We start from the raw sequence: 24,068 nt of genomic DNA, 5'->3' as shown, positions 1-24,068 counted from the left end.
ATTGTATAGTTATATGAATATAATAAGTATTCTTTATAGATTCGACATATATCCACAACATATTATTTTCAAGCAAAACGGTCAAAAGTAATATTTTTGGCTATTCAGGGGTCAAAATAACAGAATGTCCCGATTTTGATGCAATGCCAAAAAGTGGTCTCAAAGTTATTGTCCCATCATACCGTCAAAGAAATAATAGTTTTTACTACCTAGAATGACTCGTTACCTTAGTAACACAGAAAGATAATTATGTTTTTGCCTGTTGAGTCCTGTTGATGTTGAATTTTCGTGCTATGGGCCCGGGATCCTGGGCTATCGCAATTGGCTGTCAGTTCTCTGTGTTGTCCACTAGATCTGCTGTGTTTATTATTATAACAGGTAACAACATTTCATCATAATATTTATTTTTCTCTGTTTTGACCCCTGTCATGCCTGTATAACTTTTGACCTGTTTGCTCATAACTCGGCGGGATGTGTAAAGATCAAACCGGCCTACGACCGGTTTTGGATTTTTACCCATGTGTAAACTTTGACCTTGAAATTCTCGAATTGCCCATGAGTTAAAATTTTACATTCACCCGAATTATTTCTTACCAAACAAAGAGCAGTAATATGTTCTCTAACTGGCTATAATTTTGTAGGCCTATCTTGTGTATATTGATCGTTAATTCACGTTAAATATACAGGCATTAGGTCGAAATCCCAATTTTACTATATCTTTTAATTTCTTTTTAACAAATGATTTTTTCATCATAAAAAGAGCAACAAAAAAACCCCACAAAAGATGCCTCCTAGCCTATTACCCGATCCCTCGCGTTCGCTAAAAAGATTGTGCCCAACAGGTTGAGTTAGTTTTATAAAAAAAGGCTTGGGATGGCATCACCACAATTATTTTTGGCATTTTAAATCAGATCACCTTCATTTGCAGTGTCAAGGAACACGACAATTCCTCATTAGCATGTGTCCAATCGTTATTAGATTAGCGTATTGTTATTAAAAATGATCCCGTGACTTTTTTTCTTTTTTTTTAATATTGTAACTCTGGTGTCATAAACATAGTTATCATGCTATTAACAGAAGTGCCTGCTGTGTAATATATAGGGCCAAGAAAATGGTTCCCTTAAAATTTTCCAGTGAATTGCATACCCTGGTTTTGAAAAAAAGAGAGAAAATATGTGACCGTACAGCACGAATGAGCCGTAAATGTCCTAATTGTATTCTGAGTTGCAGTGTAATGTGCACGGTCGTATTCATCGGTACCTGAAGTTGCTTCGACAAGTATCTCATTTATATAGTCAAACACCTTTTAAACCAATCAATAATCCTATTGTTGAAGAGGATAATAAGCTTCTGCCTTAGATGTCTATTCTTAATAGCGCTGGTCTTTGTTTGCTTTGGCTAAATCCTGTTCAAGTGGTGGGTTCAATCAACGCTCTGCAGGGTCTATTGTTCTATTGTTTCCGATTAGAGCGCTGACATATTGGAAAATGTTGCCAATCAATATTCATGAGAGTGTACATTCAACGTCCAGTTTTCGAAATTGGGTGACTTGTGTTTGGCAGGTGTGAAATACATCTGACTGGGCGTTTTAATTACGTAACGAATAAAGGCATTGACATCATCGAATGGCTGCCCAGTGCTGTTATGTGTTTAGTTATTATAATAGGCCTAATAATTATTATTAAATGAATTCATCATTCCTTTCTTTTCCCTTCTCTGTACTTATTCCTTCCTAGGCCTACACTTTATCACTCCCTCGCTCTCCTTGTCCCCTCTCACCCTCCCTCTCTCATTCCCATAATTTTCCTTATATTTCTATTTATCTACTTGTCTTTATTATATCTTTTCACTTCTCCCTTCCTCCAGCCCTCTCTCATTCTCCATATCCCTCCTCCCCTCTTCCTCTCTCCTCCTCTCCCAAGACTTCTCACAGGGGTGAATCTGCCCCTTCCCAACCCCCTCCCCTCTTTGGATACGCCACTATTTCTATACCAATCTCCTTCTTAAAATAAAATTAAATGGAAATTTCTTAAAAACAACCTTTATAGGCCTATACATAATTACATGTATACGTATAGCGATTACCATTATAGTGTAATATAGATATGTGGAAATGGCAGCCTTCATACATTCTAATGTGTAATCGATCAGCAAGAGCATTTAATTTATTTAAATGAAGCGCCTAAAGTCAGGTGGGTGGTAAAGATGATTGCATCGACAGCTAAAGCCTCCTTTATAGACTTCAGACCCACACAAGCACACATTTGGGATACGTGGGAACAATGGTACCACTTAACACATGACTGCCCTTACACATGACTGTATTGTGGTCACTTATTGATACTCGCCTGTTGTGTAGAGCGTTAATATGATGCCGGATCAGTGACCAATTTAATGACGGAACCCCTTTGTTCAAAACAATGGTACCACTTTTATGAATAGCCTGTCGCAACTTCTAATCGGCATCAAACGAACAAAGCATTATATAATCTATTGCGACTCTATTTCTATTAAAAGCTCTTTGGGTTCAATGACCGCCAATTATGACTGTTTGTATTTATTACCAGCAATGTGGAAAAAGAGACACATGTAAAAACGAAAAAAGGTACCATTTTGTTGAAGGAGCAAAGTTCAACAAACCATAACCCCGCTTCTGGATATCGTTTGAAGTCAAATTATATACCATTTTAAAGCGTACATAGTGCAGTTTTGTCCACGGCAAATTCGCCGTGACCTTTTCAGCCATAGACCGGCTTTAGTGAAGATTAAACCGAAATATGCAGTACTAAACCATTATAGTAATCGATTGTCCAATGCTAATTTCTTACCGCTACGGTCGACTAATCCAATCGATAATGAAGCTATTGACATGTACGGGCGGAGCTCCACTGACTGAGTTTTGGGGTATTTTTCACTGGTTTGCTATCATTTACTTATCAAGGCGGTCCCCCGTTATTATAAGGACTATGCTAATAATTTAAAGATTGACATGTAGAGAATAAACCATACTTGATTGACAGAAAGTACTAAATTTGTACCTATTACGGTTTCGTGGCACCCATCTTCCAAATGCAACCAAGTCAAGGCGGCCCGGTGAAGCAAAACGTGCATTGGATTAACACGGGAGTTTTGATAAGATGTAGATTTGCTTTCTCATAGAAATGTATGTTCCCCGGTATTAAAGCTTGTACCGGGTTAAAAATTTAGATATTTGAACAGAATAAGTAATTGAAACATAGAGCAAGTACTAAAATCATACCTTTTATACTTTTTGATATATGACGCTAACTAGTTCATCTCCTATATCTACAACACAGCGCTACCAGTACGGGTCAATTGCCTATTGTGAGTGCCCCTGTGTTGTGTGCATACATGTAGTTAACAATAACTGCATGATGAGGATACATATTTTCTATACACGAAATAAAACAGTCACATAGAGGGGGAGAGCGGGGAGTGTTCGCCCTATGTTTTTCTGACCAGCCTAGCGATGTCAATTTTGCGGTTAGGGATGACCTGATTAACCCATGTGAAAGCCCTATGTCTTGGCTATATACAACCACAATCTCAGAACTATCGGCCTTACACAATAGCAACAGGATAGAGCAAGCAAAAATTTTTTTGCAAAGTGGCGAACTAGCCCCATGTTGGGGCAGTTTCGCCCATATGGTGGAGTAAGCTCACCCTAAATATAAAAAAAAGGTTAAAACATTGCATAACGATAATATATTCAATACAAACATTTAGCAAGAGTATACAGGGCATTCCTTCTGGGGAGTTACTAAATTTATTGCAGGGGTCGTGGTCAGGGTAAAATGTAGTTGTCCAAAGTGAGCTTAAACGTAATTTTTTACAACTTCGGGGGGATTATGCATTAGGACATAAAAGGTGGTATGAGTAATACTGATACCACATAACTTTAAAAAATATGCTTTTCAGTAGTTTTAACTTTATTTTATCAGTATGATCCATGACTGAAAATAAGCTCTGCAAAAATAAACATTTAAAATAAACCCGTGTCTTGCATATATGCCCAAGCACTTGTCAGAATGCAATTCTTTTGTATTGCATTTCAATATAAAACATGATTACCAAACATGATTCGCCACTTGTACGCGCCTCATTGGGAGATAGTTGACTATTTCAGACGCTCGTTTCATCGCCAATATGAAAGGCATTTGCTTATAACTTGGCAACATGGTTAGTATATATTTCAATGCTAAACTATTTTTACAAGCCACTCACGCCTAGGCGTAAGTGCATATACACCAAACACAAGTCAATTGAAGCCGTACAACTTACCGCGAATTTAGGACCGTATGGTAAAATTTAGACTCTTTTTTGTATAGATTAGCACCAATCCTCTCTCATCTCAGGTTTTCAAAAAGTCCGACCGACCGACCCTACTTGAAAGGTCCGTCCGCCCGTAGAACAGGGTTTCTTTTTTTCGTCGCCTAAGTGACAAAATGCTAGAATAAAAGATTGGTCGCACCTGGGAGGCTAACACTTCAGAATAACAATGACATACAAAAACGGATACGGATACGGAAACAGAAACTGAAAAGATAAAAAGACCCACAGTAGATTTTCTTTTAAAAACTAATCACTGATGCCTGCCGGCCCGTATCCGGTGTCCCGTGACTTTCCTAGATCAACGATAGGTGCCTCACTTTGTAGCTGGCAAATCAACGGATTTTATCATAGGTTTGCGTTGCAAATTGGTGTCACCCCTGTCAGTGTCTACTCATGACAGTCAGATATTCAGTGTCGTCGCTCAGGCAGGCCAGTTTGAATGGGTATGCAAAACATCTTGTGTCGGCAGAAATTGGGAGAGGTTGCATGTGTGTTGGCTATAAATAATTAATATACATTCGTCATCAAATTTGTAACTCACAGGAAGAGCAATGCAGCACTGACTACGATATGACACCAGGTATAAATGTTGTGAAGACGAAAGTGCAGGGTGCCGGCGAGTTCCTCATTTGGGACCTTGCCGGGCAAGTGGAATATGCCATAACACATGGCATGTTCCTGGGAGTCGATCAATGTCTGTTTGTCGTGGTATATGATCTTGTGGAATTGTCCAATGGAGACCAGGTATGTTGATATGTGTTCTAATATGGTCTAAATAGAGGCTTAATATAATCTAAAGCCACATTAATTTTGTTCGTTTATAAAGTCCCTTATTTTGGGTACAGGTACATAAAAAAGTTTGTATCCCTCCCCCAGTTCCGCCACTGGGCTCACGTACACACCATGGAAATTATGGCAAGATATTTATAAGCCGACAATAAATGGAAGAAAAGCGGGTGCTTCAAACCATTGAATATATTAACCAATATAATTATCTCATCTAAATATCGTGGTTTGATGCATGCATCTTATCCGTGCACTGCTGCGTCAAAACCTAGCGCAGGTGCATGCATGCAAACAGTGGTTCTGCGAGTTGCCTCTTTGGTTGTCGATCGTTGATTACTACAGACGTATCTCATTTCACGGATTCCTAAACCTCACTGGCAGCCATAACTGGGTCCCCGATGGCTACAATGCACCCAAAATGTGAAATGATTCGGCCTTGGCGGGAATTTTAAATTGCATTCCATCACCCGTTTTATACCTGCGGCTAAAACACACGTAGACAAAAGAAAGATGAAAGTTTACAACACAATAGAATTCCCTTCGGCAAAACACAGCTTCTACATGGTCTATTGCCTTTTACGTGCGGTACAAAGAAAATAAAGTCATACGCCATATCAAACGGTACTTCAAATGGATGTCTAGTACTTGCAAACAAAAGGACTATGTATGAATAGGTGCAACGGGATTACCTACGGAATTATCTCTATTATTAACCCTCCTTTGTCCTTGCATCTTCTCTAGGCGTTAGGCGGCTTTTATTCGCATAATTTGGGGGTCAAAACACCAGTTTGGTCCAAGTGGGACCCAGTAATGCCCGAACAAATCCTGACCATAACATCAAATCTGATGGTCTGAGATCACTTGATTTGTGATACGTTTTCAAACACTCAGTACTTACAACGGTGGTCAACCGATATCTTTTGTTGTGCAAGGCTCACTCAGTCATTTAATAAGGCAATACAAACGATCGAATTTGGTGTTGAAATGAGCAAAATTTTGAGTTACACCTTTTCAATGTAAAATTCATTTTCTTGGCCAAATGTTTGGCACTGTATATATTTTTCGAACCCTGATGTTAATATTAGGTGTGAAATTTAGACTTCTAGTGTAAGATTGACGATTTTCACAGGCTTAAAGTTGCTCCGCGAGCTTTTTTTGGGAGGGGGAGGGGTCAAAATTTTTGCTTTTCAAAGTAACATAATTCGCTAACGAAAGATATTTCCCAACTTTCTAAAGCACATCATATAAAGCTATATGTCATAATTTTGTCAGAATTTCGGTTTTGATTGCTGCACCATTTTACAATTCCGACTACCAAAATGTACCCATGGATGGATGATTTGCAAGCCACAATAGAAATATCGATTATTTCTGCCGGTTGCATTAGAAATGAAGTACTTTTTGGCACTCGCAAGTGAAAAAAGGTAAAATCAATTTAATATAATATAGACCCACACAATGTGCCTTACAGAGGTGGGAAATATCTTTCTCCAGCAAACTATATTAGTTTGAGGCTTTCAAAAATTAATGAATTCCGAAAAAAAACTCGCGGGCGAACATAAGGCCTATAAAAATCAAAAATATTACACTAAAAGACACAATTTTAACATCAGGATTTTTTTTAATGTATATCCAAGCACTATGTTTTTAACTGATATTTCTGAAAGAAAAAAAAAATTGCTTTATATTTGACCGAAGAAATTCATTTCATAGCAAAAAGGTGCATCTCTGAATTGTGCTGATTTTAACATGTATCGATCGAGTTTTTGCGCAACTTTATCATAACAAAAGAACTGGTGACCATCGTCCTGAGCTTCAGAACGGTGGTCAAAGCTCACTTAGTCATTTAATGAGGCAATACAAACGATCGAATTTGGTGCTGAAATGAGCAAAATTTTGAGTTATACCTTTTCAATGTAATATTAATTATCTCGGCCAAATGAAAAGCAATTTTTTTCAGTAAATGTCAGAAGAAAACTATAATACTTGGTACTGTATAATTTTTTTTCAACCCCTGATGTTAAACTTATGTGTGAATTAGGCTTCTAGTGTAAGATTTTCGATTTTCACAGGATTCAAGTTGCCCCGCGAGCTTTTTTGGGGGTCAACGATTTTGCTTTTCAAAGTAACATAATTCGCTAACGAAAGATATTTCCGAACTTTCTATAATTCATTGATTCAGGCAGACCACCGACATCGATTATTTCTGCTGTTATATTATAAATGAAGTACTGGTTAAACATTTTGGCAGTCGCAAGTGAAAAAAAGTGAATAATCAAAACGGAAATTCTGACCAAACTATAATATGTAGACCCACACGATGTGCCTAATTTTATCACCAGGATTTAAAAATAATGTATATCCAAGCACTATGTTTTTACCTGACATTTTTGAAGGGAAAAAAATATTGCTTTATAATTGAACGAGAAATTAATTTCATAGCAAAAAGGTGTATCTCTGAATTGTGCTGATTTTAACATGTATCCATCGACTTTTAGCGCGACTATGCATACCAAAAGAACTGATGACCACCGTTCTGACTGCGAACATGTAGTTCTGGCAAGGGTGAAAAATGCCCAATTCATCAACTCGTGAAGAAAAAAAAGCACTAAGCTCCTTAGGAAAATCGGCTATATGGCATATTTTACACCAGTTTTAGTAGGTTCCACTAGGTTTCAGTACAGATGAACTAATACCGGGTAAATAAATTCAATTGATATGACACTTGTAAATTATACAATTTATTTTTTCCATGTTAGTCAACCACTGAATACTGGTTACCCTTTCTGAAAGCCGCCCGAAAAAGTGAGGATAAAACTCAGGTTGTACTTGTTGGAAGCCATCTTGATCGAATACACAACAAACCAGAAGGTATCCATTTTTCATTGACTTGTGTAGCCCACATTAATCTTTTTATTATGTCTTGTGACACTTTTTTCTTTATAATTATTCTTTTTTTATATATATAAAAGAAAAGAAATACACTTTACACGTATATGGCACTATAGGCTGATTTTTTAGTCAGCATCAAGTTATCCTACGATAGTGGAAACAATGTTTTTTTGGCATCCTTACACCTCAAAGGATAAAACTAAAATTGGTTTGATTTTTTTCTATGCCCCCTATGCTTCCCACGACGGGTCGAAGCCTGGTCATAATTGGGCCCCACATTTCATTGAATACCTAAGTGAAAGAAGAGCCCAACTCCACCAAAATAGCTTTTGAGAAATACACAAAAAACTGAATCCAGGCAGAATCTTTCAATCTTCAGGGGACATTTAACATGTTTAATATGAAACTACATTTATACATCCATATAATATGCAATATTCCGGTACCGTCTTTGTTCGTGCTGGAGTTGGGCCCTTCTTCCACTAAGAATAACTGAAAATGTTTGTTCTTTTAGCCAAAGTGTTATAGATAGCTCAGAAAGTGGCATGGGATTTGTTTACACGCATGTTTTTATATTTAATAACAAAGAAGATAATGAAAACCTCTTTAACACACTCACCCGCATATTCAATATTAGGCATACTTGCATTGCAACTCAATAAAAAAGTACCATTCTATGTTTTATTAAAGTTTATCATCTAACTCCTCTAACCTCTCTAAACAGGGGTTTTATTATTATACCATAGTACTTTCCTTATCATGCATGTAATAACCTTTCCAAACTTGAATTGACAATGTTTCTTGGATCACCATGATCACCATGGAGCTACGTAGTGCATGCACATGCATTAAGTGGACACTGTCTCTGGCTGGCACATTTTTTCCACTGGTACTAATGTATTCTTTATCCTCTGCTTTCTACTTCTTTTTGTTATTCTGCTTCAATTCATCCTCATTTCTACGTTTTTTTCAATTAAATATTGCATAGATCCCATTACTGAGGGTGGAGGTTGCGATGGTGTTAAAACAATATTGTGGAAGAAAGGCCCAACTCCCGGGCCCAACTCCATGTCGTTGGGACCTTCTTCTATGAATATCATGGTTGAAAACTCTTGATAATACTATAATTATAGAGTGTGAACTTGCGCCCTTTCACACATACTGCCTAATAATACAATGCTGGGTATAACTATAACTCAATTTGGCCAAAATGGTGGAGTTGGGCCATTCTTCCACTTAGGTATATAATTAATGTTATTTAATGTTGTAAAATACCTCAAATTGTTCCTCTCATTGCTAGGAATAAAACATAGTCAATTGTCATATTGCACTAGGGTGCTTAGTTCAGAAGCTATAGAGTAAGCAAGGTCAAATGTCAAATATCTCATGCACATGAGCCAAATTATCAAAATGCACCAATTCAATTGAAATTTGCTTTAATAAATTAATCCTCTCGGCAAACCAAATAGGAAAATATTTATTTGAGAAATGTAACCTCAGAATCGGATGGAATCATGGGTCAAAAGTTATGCTTGTACATATTTCTATTCAACTTTGGCTGCACTAACTCTGAAGGGGGACATGACAATACAAAATTACACTAAATTGTGAATTGAGTAAATTGAGATGAAATCGGACCAATTTTTTTAAAATTTTGACCTGTATATGAAATTGATGACATTTGACCTATTCGAATTTATAACTCCAGAATTAAGTAGTAGGAAATTATCACAATTATCTTTTTAAACCATGTGATGAGAGGAACAATTTGAGATACAACATGGTGTGACTATTCTTAAGTTTAGGCCCCACTGTGACCTTCTACTTCTCGTGGGAACCACAGTGGGCATAGAAAAAAATGGAATCAAACAAATGTTGATCATTTTAGGTTTAAGGATGCCAAGAAACATTGGTTCCTGCCACTAATGTAGGAAAATAAAAACCCATAGCGCCATGTACTACAGACACCAACATTTCATGAATAATGAATGCTTAGAAGAAAAGTAAAGACATTTATTACACACGTATAGACACTAAAATTTCTTGAATGAATTAAGGATCGATCAGTATTTCTAAGTCAAACTCGTTAATCAGATATATTTTTATATTAAAAATACTTTTATATTAGGAGAGAAAGCAGCAGAATTTCTTCTTCGGCAATCGAAAAAGATGTTTGATGGGCTTCTAGATATCGAGGACTCTGTGATTGTTGTGGACGCAAGGGATGAACGTTGTAAAGGAGTAGAAACTCTGAAAAAAGTCTTAAAAGAAAGGAGAGAATGTATTGTGGTAAGATTGTTTTATAATCTTTAAGTATGTCACCAAACCATTATTGTAACATCGGTAGCAATTGAGTGTGTAAACAGTTTCATTGCCATTATTGGTCTTGTCAATGATTGCAACATGTGCTTTCTTTTTTCAACACTTAGGGAACCAAAAAGCTTCCCAAAGTGTGTGATAAGATGGAGAAGATAATCAAACCTTGGCGTGAGGAAGATGTTCCAGTGATCTCTTGGCAAGAATATAGTGACAGGGTGAGAAAAAAGTACCCTGGAATGGATGAAAGTGAATTAAGAACTGTCACGTCATATCTCCACTTAATGGGCGAGGTAAGTTGACTGTGGCTTAGATAGCAAAGAAACAATTGATCATGCTGTTAGAACTTTCGATGATTCCCTAGTAGGCAGCAGTGATATTAAGTACATCGTACCGTTGCACGGCACGATCCGCTAACATACATTAAGGCGGCGTGATCATTTCTGCGTAATTATAGAGGGCAAGGGTATTCCTCACCTCACCTCACCAGGCTGTGTTCGACCATTGTTGGACGTAGCCCTCTTCATGATTCTTCCACTGTTTTCTGTCTCTTGCATTTCTTGTCCATGTAGGTCCCATGTAGGCAGTAATGTCATCACGCCACCTCCTCTTCTGTCTTCCTCTTGATCTTTTCCCTGTTCTTGGTTGCCATTCTGTAAGCCGTTTAGTCCATCTGTTATCTTCCCTTCGTGCAAGGTGACCTGCCCATCTCCATTTCGCTTCTTTGAGTTTCACCATAATGTCTTTGACTTGAGTTTGACGTCTTATTTCAGTGTTCTTAATTTTATCCCTTAAGGTAATGTGAAGCATCTTCCTTTCCATTGCTCTTTGGGCTGTTTGTAATTTCTGTTCCAGGTACTTGGTTGTTGTCCATGTTTCTGCCCCATATGTCATTGTTGGCAATACACACTGGTTGAACATTCTACTTCTCAGATACATTGGTAACTTTTTGTCACATAGAATGTCCTTGAATCTTACAAAGCAACTCCAACCTGCCTTTATTCTGATCAAAGCTTCTTCCCTGGTGTTGTCCTCCATCTTCACTGTTTGGCCGAGATATTTGTAACCATCCACCTTTTCGATAACATCGCCTTCAACTTCAATGACATCCTCTGACTGGTAGTTTGTCATATATTTTGTTTTTCCCTTGTGTATGTTCAGTCCAATCTTTTTACTTCCTTTATTCAGATCATTTAACTGGACCTCCATATCCTTTACTGATCTTGTCACCAAAGCTACATCATCTGCGAATCTCAGATCTGTTAGCTTCTCGCCATCTATGTTGATCCCTCTCTCCTGTAGGTTCAGCTTTCTGAATATATCTTCCATTGCTGTAGTGAATATTTTGGGGATATTGTGTCTCCCTGTCTCACACCACGCTGAATTTGGATTGTTTTTGAAACATCGTTTTCAATGTGGATTTTGGCTGTGGCATTTGTGTATATGTCCTCGAGAATTTGGACATAACCTTCGTTGACTCCAACTTTACGTAGTGCTGTAAAGAGGTCTTTATGTTCCACTGAGTCAAAGGCCTTCTCATAGTCTATATATCCAATGCATAGCTTCAAATTATATTCATTTGCCTTCTCAATAAGTTGGTTGATGGCATGCAGATGGTCTACTGTTGAATATCCACTTCTGAAGCCTGCCTGTTCTCTTGGTTGGTTTTCATCAAGCACTCCTTTAATTCTGTTCTGTATTATCCTTGTGAAAATTTTGTAAACATGTGATAACAGGCTGATAGGTCTGTAGTTTTTGATGTCTGTTTTTTCACCTTTCTTGAAAAGGAGGATCACTTTAAGGGTATTCACGCTATTATTATAAAATATTATTTGAAAATATCAAGCCCCTGGAGTAAAAATTGTAGTGTAATGATAGACAGACACAATTTCAATCAATGGCAAAATTTAATTTTCGTAATCGATCAATTTTTGAATTTGAATCCGTAAAGGCTGTTTTTACTATCATATATCGAACTATTGGTTGAAGCTATTTCACATACATGTTAAAAAAAACTCCAGAGAAAGAATAAGGTTTTATATTGTTGAAATATCTTTTGTTGATTTCGAATGATAAAGTCGTGAATTTTAAGGTCAAATTCCAAAAACTAAAACAAAACATTGCGATTCATATATTTCCCGACTTATGTCAGTGTCTATATTATTTGTTTGAGACCTTCTCCAAACGTTGCCCTAGTTATAAAGATGTGCTGAACCATGTGGCTGCTTAAAACTGACATGGTGAAACACAGCTATTTCCAAAACATGATAAAGTTGCAACATGATCTCTCGTAAAGTTTAGTAGTCTGTTTTAACATTACGTTATTATTCTTTTATCTATGCTATCATTAAGGTATACTTGGCCGAGTTCGATGAACACGACGACCAAGTGATCCTCAACACCAATTGGTTCATGACCAATATAATTGGAGCCGCATTTGCTGGTAAAGAGTTCGCAAAGCAGCAGGTACACTTACCAGACCAGCCATATTATACATTGGAAGAGCTGCGTGCTTTCTTTATGAAGAAAATAGACACCCCACGACTACTTGCCATATTAGATCTTATGGGTCTAGTCCACGAGACGGAAGACCAGAAATACTTGCTGCCGGGAAAGTTGCCAAGCGAAGGTTCAGAGGTTGAATGGGATCCGCAACGCGATGACGTAAAGGGTATAAGCATTGAATGTGCTAGTGAAACAGACATATTCAATCCAAATTTATACCCGTCTGTCCAAAAGAAGATCCTTGATGCAAACAGGAGGTCCTCGGCAGTATCACGGTCAACTGTAAAATATGCTAGGGGTTCTGTGACGGTTCTGGTTCGACTTACGAAGCATAAGCGCTCTATCAATATCGCTGCCAAGTGTCCTGACAAGGACTCTGTTGGAGCTTGCTACGAAAGTCTACATGAAGCTAGTGATCTTATCCAATCAGAAATCTTCGACAGATCTCCAGGTACCGACCTAAATGTTAACTACATCAGTCATGAGTCGTTACAGACAAGCACGAATCTTGAAGATGTTTTGACATATTCTAAAGACAGTCTTATGCAAGCAGAAAAGGATGATGATGGATTCGTAGCACGATTGAGAAACCCTGCTGATGTAACAACCAAGATCTTGTTTCCAGGCTACGACAAGATGTTCTTACAAGAATTTGGAGTAGACTGTCGATATGAGTGGCTCCCGATGGATACAATCACAAGATGCTTCAGAATTATGGACGGAGACTACAGAGCAGTAGGCAAGGCCCTACGGATCGAATCAGACGTGATAAATGACATTGCAGAAGATAGCAAAAGACATAAGGAATCTCCAACCGACAACATCATCAAGAGATGGTGCAAAAAGAACAAAAGGAAGATGACAATAGGCATGCTACAAAAGTTGCTAAGTCGGCCCAGTCTTGCAGCCAATGAAGACGCCTTGAGAGCCGTAGAGGAGGTGATACAGGCATTAGAAGCAAAGGTATGAATATACGTAACGTTTACGATATTAGAGACATTGCGAAATAGGCTTAAAAAATAAGTTGACTTACCCTTTGGGTACCAACACCTGGGTCGGTCGGTCGAATTTTTTGTTGTTGATTTTTTGTTGTAATTTCTGCCCAATATGATGTGACGCCTAATACTTTGCATAGAGAATTTTAAAGAAATATTTAGAGACAGTATGGGCTTTAAAAATGTACGCGTCTTCAGGTGCGTATTTATTAGGAAATGTGAATCAAATCATTGCAGGCAGGATACACGACTAAACACAAATTTCCATCCTGTTAAAGTTACAGCATATGTTTAAGCTGCCGAAATTAACGAAACAAATGCAGAAATCGAGTCAGAATTTGTGAGTAATTGACGATTTTATGCGTTTTATACCGCAGTTTAAGATAAATAAAACACATTAATTTGAATATTATAAACCAAAATATGACATTTCCCTATAGTCAAATTTAAAAAAAAAAGTTTTTCAGATTTTTTGGTCGGTCGATAAGGGTAAGTCAGCTTATTTTTTTAAGCCTAAACATCAACGTATAGAGGTTAACAAAAAGTGGCTGCTGGATGTTTGAAAAATAATCAATCATAGTCCCAGCAAAATATTTATGAAAATTCGTGTAATATTTGCTATGCCATTAAAATTATGTGCTTTGACACCAAATATTTTGCTCGGACTATATTATTGAACGTATAGAGGTTTATCTATTCAAATGAATAGAATACGAAATCTGTTGTGGTTCGGGTAAAAGGCACGCCACATGTTGTTGAAAATTAGTGATTGAATTAGGTTAAAATAATTTTCTGTTCCTAACGTCATTGCTGTATATTAGGGTGTGGCGAAATTTGTTTTCCCGGATCACCTTGGAACTCTCGGAGAATTTTACATACTACTATTGTGCTGAAATATCAGAAAGATTGAAGCATGGCAGTAGATTTTCATAAAATCCCTACTTATTTGCTATTTCTTACTGTATAACTCTATATAGAGAAATCAGTAGGAACAGCCTGGTGAAAGTAGCCATCCAGATGACCCCTCAGCCAATATTAAACACTTTGGGTAGTTGGCTGGGACCCTCTAGAACATCACAAAATAGCAAGCAGTCTATGTTAGGTACCATTAGTTTTTGCTAAAGACAGTTATGTAGTTAAATATTGATGATATTTGAGTTGCTAAAGAAAGGGGTAGGGGTAGTATTATGGAGCATATCCCCAGTTCTAATGAGTCAAATTTCACAATTTTGGTCTTGTTACATAGATATGACCTGAAGCATTACCAAAAATAAATGATAAATTATATGCTTTTCGGGTAGCCATGTTTTGACCAGAGATCAAAAGGTCACATGGCCTTGAAAATTACTGCAAATCAGGTGTCCCAACAGACCTTTTAATCCCTAGTCAAGTCAGAGCTACTCAAACATGTTATTTCATTTATTTTTTGTACTGTTGAAGTTCATATATATGCAAAATAAATACCACAACTATGGGAATTGGTGGAGTAAAACTGGGGAAATGCTCCATTATACTACCCCTTAATTTATCTACATACCTGTCTGTAGCGAACAATAATTGTAACAAAGTTGAGATTATTAACTACCTGGTGATGTTTTGGAGGGTCCAAAAAAACTACCCATAGTGTTAAATATTGGCTATGGTGTTATCTGAATGCCTATTTTCCCTGGTTGTTCCTACTGATTCCGTTATATAGAGTTATACAGTAAGAAATAGCAAATAAATAGGGTGTTTTTTTGTTGAAAATCTTATGCCTGGGCGAAACATGCTCCGATCTTACTGATATTTCAGCAAAATAGTAGCATGCACCCCAGTAAAATTCTCCGAGAGTTCCAAGTTGATCTGAGAAGTGTTTTTCGCCACACCCTACTGTATATACTTTTGTTGTGATCATTGTGTAAAAAATATCAGCTTGCAAAATGGCATTTTGTGGTGACTTATCGTGCATATTTATTGGGAGGGTGCGGGACTTTCAAAATGTGGACCCTTTCGGGCGGGTGTTAAGGTACATCACTGTATGGCGCAAATATCTCGCGCCAATATCCTCTGGTTGAGAAGGATATCGATTTACGGTACATAGTCGTTACGTCTAGTGCAGAGGATGTTTAAAGAAATTCCCACAACCCAATGGGGTTTCTGACCTTGTATGTCTGGCTTTTGTACACATGTGGTACAGTTGATCATACCTTGCATTGGGATTGTGTGCAAATATCTGGTGTTTTCATCCTATTATTTAACATTCAAAACATCGAGACTTATGAATAAAATTAATGCAGTGGGATAATATGAATGTTTCCTGTAAGAAAATCAAATATCATTCCTAAGTCTCAACTATTAGCTCGTTGGCTGCAGTTTTAAAATTACCATTTTGTGTGTGTGGCAATGGGTTTAAAATTAGGTTATATTGATCAAATTTCCCAATCATAGTGCATTGTATAAATGCCTTTAAGCCTCCTCTGCGTCTTGTGTTTATAGTGAGCAAGTTACCGGACAATTTCTGACTGGATAGAATTTACACGCCAATGTACCGTACATCTGCTCCCACTTTAAACACGCTGATAGATACACACGTCCCGAGTTTAAGCGTCAAGATGTTGTTGGTGCAGATAACCAATTCACGTTTAAGTAGAACTGGGCAGCAGGGGGCTGGTGGTTTTTATCTTTGTACCAAAGATGTAAGTTTTCGGGAAATATCCTGGGTTTGTTTTGGTTTGGTTCTTTTTCGAGCATTTTCATGCTTTTCACATGAGTTTTTTCATGGCTTACATCTCTGTCGTATGTCTTTTTCACCCACCAGTCCCAAGTACAGGGAATAACTGGGCAAGAAAATCAATCGATATAGTTGACGTAGAAGTAGATTTGTAAACTGCATTTAGCATGCTCTCTTTTATGTTGCATTGCGTATAAAGTCATTGATAAATTATCGTGCTTCATATTTACGGGTATAAATTAAATATTATACGATCATATTTTACAGATTGTGAGACATGACAGACTACAGCTGTTACAAAGTACATGTTATTACTTGCTACATTAATATTAGAATGTAAAATGTATTTGAATTACATTAATTAATGTTGCAGTTGTTCAAATGACTGGGCACCGCCATGTTGTTTCCCATCAGCGCCATTAAATGGAACTTACGAATTATTTTCTTTTTACAGCATTCAGAAGATGGTTCTAGTATTGAAGCATTTGAACCGGGTAAGTGGTTACTTGAATCACAGGTCTGGCGCTGGATTGGTTTAATTCATATGTGACGTGTCATGTCAAATTGTTGTGAGCATTTTATATATATGACCTGAAGAGATACAGGGTGTCCCAATAAAACTGAACCCTCATTGCGCTCTCTTTTTCTCCTGTTTCTAAAAAATTTGGTATGTAAAGAAACTTTAAATCGTTGGCTTTAATAAACCAAAACAATTATTTCAATCGGCTCACAATTTTTTAAGATGTGCCCTCTTTAAGAAATGTACCCGTTTTTCACTCCACGGATGCGGTTTGGCTACATCAAAGATTAAAACGAAACACACGGTTAATGACATGGATAGATAATAGCATTAGGCTTTGGAACGCGTTCACTCTGAGCGAGGATCACCAGCTAGCCTCTAACATCTTCGTAACCGCATAACTGCTGCATTCGCAAGTATACGGCGCACAAGGAAGGACGCAATGCAATTGATGCAATTAGGACCAGGGCTGAAACATGTATTCGTCAAGGAGGCAACCAGGTTGAGGGCAAAGCTGCACAGTAAACTCACTTCAGAAGAACCAAGGACATACCAAACAGCCCTTTTCAGGCTACCCTTTATCCAAAAAGGAGAAAATGACATCCCAGCAAACACAAAACGTTTTCGACATCATTCGCAAAAGGTGATAAAAAGTTGTCAGAAAACGTTTAAATGTCGGGTTGTATAAAGGGTATATTAAGAGTATAAAACGTTTTCATAACCTTAAAAAACATTTTTTGATAATCTACTGCTCAGCAAACAAAATGTTTTACAGAAAACGTTTAAATGTCGGATAGGGTATAAAAACGTTTTAATAACATTCCACAAACATTCCTGAAAACTTGATACAAAACATTCTAAACAGAATGTTATTTGGGGGTTGAAAAAATATTTTGCGAAAAACTTTTGCCCAAAATATTTTCAATAACGTTTTAAAAACGTTTTCATGACCTTTATATAACCCGACATTAAAATGTTCTTAAAAGGTTTTGAAAAACATTTTAGAACATTTCTGTGTTTGCTGGGTTCAAATATTTTAACATAATGTTATTTAAGTATTGACACAATATTTGGCAAAAATGTTTGCAAAAATAGTTTACAATAACATTTTTTGAGAACATTTAAAAATATTGTTGTAGTGTGTTTTCATACAAAACGTTTTAAAACGTTATCATGACCTTTATATAACCCGACATTTTAATGTTATTAAAACGTTTTTACTTAAACCAAAAGCCAAAATATAACTTATTTAAAACGTTTTTAAAACGTTTTGTGTTTGCTGGGATGTTGTAAATAAAAAGAAAGCAAGAAACAACAAAATAAGAAAGTAAGAAACATAATAAAACAAAACAGGGATACATAACCAAGAATATAGCAAGAGAATTTTAATTCTCTTGCTATCCCATAACACATCCATTTTGCCGACAAGTTAATGACACTTAACAACAATCCATAGCCTATAGGCCCACCGGTAAAGCCCATTCCTTTAATAAAGTTCGTTATTAAAGTTATCATTGAGGAATGCATACTCTATTTCAATCTTGAAGTAGCGAAACCTCTTCCGTGGACAGAGTGAAAAACGGGCACATTTCTTTAAAAGAGCATATCTTCACAGGTTGTAAGCCGATTGAAATATTTCTTTCGGTTTGTTAACGCTAACGAAAAAAGTTTTCTTTACATACCAAAATATATTTGATTAACTTTTCAGAAATAGAAGAAAAATAGGGCGCAATGAAGGGTTCTTATTTTTATTGGGACACCCTTTATGTTCACGTTAGTCATGATCAACACTATATCGATACTTGAAGTAATGTTTATCATAATACCAACCGATTCTTCTTTCTGAAACAGTTAAGTTTAGCTCACCTGTAGGTAACTTTTTGTCACCAACCCAATACAATACAATACAATACAATACAGTACAATACAATACAAAGAGCATTTGCGCCATTTCCATAAGGCTCAGAGCGCTTACAAAATACCTTAATACTACAACTTAAAACTACATTTTGAAGGTGCATCTTAAAAATAATACAAATTACAATATCAATAAGAACATGTTATGGGAACAAATAAGTTTTAAGCGCTTTTTTAAAACCCATCTGACCTTTTCAGCCCCAATAAGTAGTGGGGGCGCTCTTGGAGGTTAACGTACTATTGAGAGTGAGAGTCTCAATATTGAATTATAAATTGCTAGTAGGTAGTACCTACTGCCGTCCCTGCCTCTTGGATGCCACTGCCGATCCATGAAGAGTCGGCGTCTAGTATTCGGGCTTTGTGGGTTTATTCATGAATTATAGTCTCTAAAAGTAACGGGAGCGCAGAGGGCCTTTTTATAGCTCCTTTTAAATGTTAATAACACTGCAAGATGTGGTTCTTCCTACTGTTCCCAGGGCTATTGACAGATAGCTGTGATCAGTTTCATGATGATGTGAATGTTGCAGAAAGGGTAGAAAATTGGTTTTTCCCGCAAAAGGACATTTTTATCATTAGAGTCTCCATTACGCACCCTAGGTTAAAATAACGCACATGACACCCCGGGAGCGAGTAATGAATATGAACGTCGTCTTTGGACTGACATTTTCGGTTTCAATTTACACAATTATAAGCATATAAATTTACGATTAGGGTTACTACTTAACTTGCTTAAATATCGATTTGTTTTCTGTATCCTTTAGAAGTTGTACGTGATACATCTGGAAGCAGAAATGACGATACGAATGATGCCCCAGGAAAGGGAGGTAAGATCATGATAGACATTGTACACTGTAAAGAATTACCGTAAAACAACTGCCAGTTATCCCCCCTCCCATTCCCGCTCCCATGCAGCGGCATTGGTAGGGGATGTCACCCAATAAAAGTGAAAATTCATGTTGAATATTGCCGAAAAGCGAGCGGTAGAAGAAGAAGAAGAAGAAGAAGAAGAAGAAGAAGAAGAAGAAGAAGAAGAAGAAGACGACTTCCCGAGGCTACCATCGGGTCCCCAAAATTAAAAATTGTCTGTTTAAGAACTACTGCCTGTTTTTATGGATTTTTGAAGATCGCTCATAAATCAGTAAATATAGGCCTATTGAAATAAAGGGACCTACCACCATTTAGCTGAAATACTAATCTGTCTTAGCGTGTAAATTATTTCCGTCGACAACGAATGAAAGACTTCGAGAAAACTGGTTGGAAAAAAAACCCATTATATCAAAGATATTTCTAGGGAGTAATTTTCCAAACCACAATAGCTCTAAGCCATTGTGTGTGTCCAAGGCCATACTATTTTTGTATACGCGGTACAGTGGGAATGACTTTTCCGTTTACCATTTGTCATCCCATGTTAATCCAGATAACAAAATGTTCATTTAAAGTCTCATTGCAAATGGATTATGATTTTTACTTTTCGGATTTGGCTTTGAGCAATGGTGACACATACCATGTTTACAGAAAAAAATGAAAATTTTATTCCTGACATCGGCAAAATGTCAAACTTTGTATGTTTTGTATTATATTTAAGTAATTAACTGCAGTTTCTTTATTCAACATCATAACAGGTTCATACTTGACATATTTATGGTGAATGAATAGACTTTCATTAAATATTGAAAAAACTCAAAATTACTCATGCCTAATTTACATAAAAATACCATGAATACATAATTACCTGTAATTAGCTAATTTGCATAATTAATTACTTTTTGTGTATTTTTTGTTATCAATTGAAATAACTTTGTATACATATGTGTGCAAAAAAACCGCACCCTGATATCATGTACGGTTTTCTATTGGCATCAATTTTGCATATTAACCCCTTCGGACACGAAGGAAGATGGCTCGATCAAAAAAATATTTTTTATGCTTATTATAACTATTTTGGATAGTAATTTGTGAAAAACTGAAAAAAAAAATTACCTCATCAATTATGCAAATTAGGGCATGTGTACAATTGTACACATTGTGACTAAGTGACGATGTTTACAATGATTTTTTGGATACAATTGTACACATTATGACTAAGTAATGGCAGTAAAACTTGGTAACATATGTGAAGCAACAAACTTGAACCCTTTGTTTCTTTTTTTCTGTTGCCTTCATACGTCCATATCTGTAGGCTCTTAACTCTCATTAATTTGGTATAAAATGCTAATAAACAGTTCTTGTCTTTGGAGAGACCGAAGAAGACATCACACTTAATAAACTTGATTTCTGCGACTAATTTTGTTACTCCACTCTACACGATCCATTTTCGGGCCCATCAACGACCAGTTACTCCTAACTATCCCTGTAATAATAGGCCTACATAGTAGTTTTTCCAAAAAATGCATCCAGAGCAAATTATAAACTGAATGGAAGTATTGACAAAAGAGTTAAAAATAACTTATAATGATGTACAAAGTATACTAAATAACTCCTATATATTGATAAGATTAGTCACACTGTGTACAACTGAACACAATATATTAGTCTTATATTTACAAGGTGAGACACACTGTGTACAATTGTACACACCATTTAAAAAAAATTCTACACCACATATGTTTGAAGCATTTGATCAAAAATAGTGTCCCATGTTTTCTACAGGTCTTACACTAACCCCCTGACTAGAATTTAGCTTGTCCACAATGATATTTCATATAAAATTAAAAAGGGAAAGTACATGTCTTCTGGCAACGTGCTGTAGTGGTTGATGCCCTCTTAGATTATGAAAAGTGACATTCAGTTAGGCGAGGGCGCTCTGCACTGGAGGATAGCATATGAATGCACAATTGTGCACATGGTGTTTGTTTGCAGTAATAAGCTTCTCCTGGTATACAGGGAGCAATAGAAGTCCATGTGTACAATTGTACACAGTATGTACGAAGGGGATAATTAATTAGCTGAACTTAGTCATTTTTTCACCTTTAATTTGTCTGCAGATTGGCTGAATTTGCTAAAATAGTATATTTGGTTAATTTATTATAATTATTCAATGATAGATTTTTTAATTTTGTTTTCTTTAACGAAGTTAGGAAAGATAGGCATTTAACCTGTGGTACTTAAATTAACGCTGCTTTTTCAAGAAAGCGTCCAAATAAACCTTCAAAATCTCGAAATGTGCCAATTTTGTCATTATAGCCATTTGTGGCAGGTTTTAATTCCATTTACGAGCATCTTAAAATTGACACTACATCACAATGCATTGACCGATTTCAATTCCGTTTTTTGATTTTTGATGCTTTAATAAAGCTCATTCATGTAGAAACATTAAATAACGTTTTCCTGCTGCGCTTATTTTTGAGGTGATATACATACCTTTAACCTTGAATATGGCCAGAGTGCCGGGAATTATTTTTTGTTAACATCTTGATTGTGTTATAGGACCATAAAAGGAAGCTAAAAAAATTGGTTTGGCAGAGTCCTGTGGGTTATCATTAACTTCCGGTAGATACCGGACTAGTATGAAAGTGTATATTTTCTCAAACACATTTCAAGCTATAAAAGCAGGGAATCAAAGGTTTTTGGATACAACTGTGTTACACGTACACAGGGATAAACGTAGCAATATGGCAAGTCTGACATAATATTCAGTGGTGGAATAAAGGATGAACAAAGTTAAAAACCGGACGTTTCGAAAAGATTCAACTTGTCTTTTTCTAGGAAAAATTAGAGACCAGCTCTCAGTATACAGCATGTTGAAGCCAGCTCTAATCATAAAGTGAAGGGATGGATTAAAATGGCACTGATACATTTATCAGGCAACAATACAATAACGTACCGACGTACTGACTACCACTTTTCTTGCAAGTGATTAGGTAGATGATGTTGGTAGTTGTACAAGGGAGAGGATGTTTGGTAGAATACCTTTTTCCTGTAGTCACTGTACAATTATCCTTTCACTCATCTATTTTTGTTCAAATTCGGACCACTTCGTCACTTCCGACATGCTGTTATATCATACTTTACCCTCTTTGTACACACATTCATATCATCAGCACTCTATTCTGTATTATATCCTAATAACGTTCACTTGTTCATTTTGTTATTTTACTAGGTCATGTGATGATCTCCTACAACTGGGGTTCGCAGGAGAGGATGAAAAGACTGAAGGATGAATTAGAGCATGACGGCTTTTCCATTTGGATGGACGTAGAGGAGATGAGTAAGTAATAATATAAGAAACATATTCTGGAACTAAATATCCTAGGACGAAATTTCACCTTGGTCTGGGGCGGACATTTTAAAAATGAATTTAGGAGAGCAGCAACGACATCACTTGCATTACATTCCAGATGTTAAATCTACATCATATGCAAAATTTGAGGAAATTCGCACGAGTCCGTTTTATTTTAGGGCCATTTGTCTATAACTGGTCTTTACATGTAGCCCTATGGAGAGAGTGCCCGTTGAGGGCGCTATAACCCATTTTAGGAACAAAAATGTGATTTAAAAAAACGGACTCGTGCGAATTTTCTAAAATTTTCAGTAGTATGAACATGTAGACATATAATCAAGTAGTTGCCCTACCTGCTCTTCTCCGAAAAAATAAAAAGTCCTATACCTAGGTGGAAACCGCATAGTACATCCGAAAGCTGAGAATGTAAGCTATTTAAAGTTCTTTGTCAAGAACAAAGGATAAACTTACGTTTTTCTGCTGACAGTTTCGCTAGAAACCTTCTGGCTTTCTCAAAGCAATTGATGTTGTTATTGATCCATCTGCTTGGAGCGGGAATCCCGGCCGAATGTTACTCTTTTACCAGAAGTATTCCTGTCTCCAATGTTGGCCTTGAGCAGAGGATCCAAGATGTGGCTTAGAAAGAATTTCCACTCTTCTCTGTTCATGCACGTGTTGCAGAAGCAAAACAATTAGGGGTTCAGTAACCTTTTGACGGGAGACGGTAGGGACAAGGAGCAGGAGAAGGAGAAAGAAAATAAAGACGCGGATTCAAACTTCCCATGCTGATGTTGTATGCTTAATTTTCAAAAATGTATTGAGATTTCAAATCACAATAATTGATGATAAATGATT

The 24,068-nt window shown here is 36.7% G+C and overlaps 1 protein-coding gene across 1 annotated transcript; it reads left to right on the top strand.

The window, feature by feature from the left end:
• Positions 1-4,904: 4,904 nt before the first annotated feature.
• On the top strand, positions 4,905-23,209 carry LOC140142169 (death-associated protein kinase dapk-1-like). Its single transcript, XM_072164136.1, has 8 exons — positions 4,905-5,097; positions 7,899-8,010; positions 10,160-10,320; positions 10,461-10,640; positions 12,700-13,815; positions 17,012-17,051; positions 19,756-19,818; positions 23,094-23,209. Exons 1-8 carry the CDS (start codon positions 4,924-4,926, stop codon positions 23,207-23,209), a joined length of 1,962 nt encoding a protein of 653 aa, XP_072020237.1. The 5' UTR covers positions 4,905-4,923.
• The last annotated feature ends 859 nt before the right edge of the window (positions 23,210-24,068 follow it).

This window comes from Amphiura filiformis, chromosome 20, assembly GCF_039555335.1.
Source record: "Amphiura filiformis chromosome 20, Afil_fr2py, whole genome shotgun sequence".
NCBI lineage: Eukaryota > Metazoa > Echinodermata > Ophiuroidea > Amphilepidida > Amphiuridae > Amphiura > Amphiura filiformis.
This window is presented reverse-complemented; position numbering and strand designations above follow the sequence as displayed.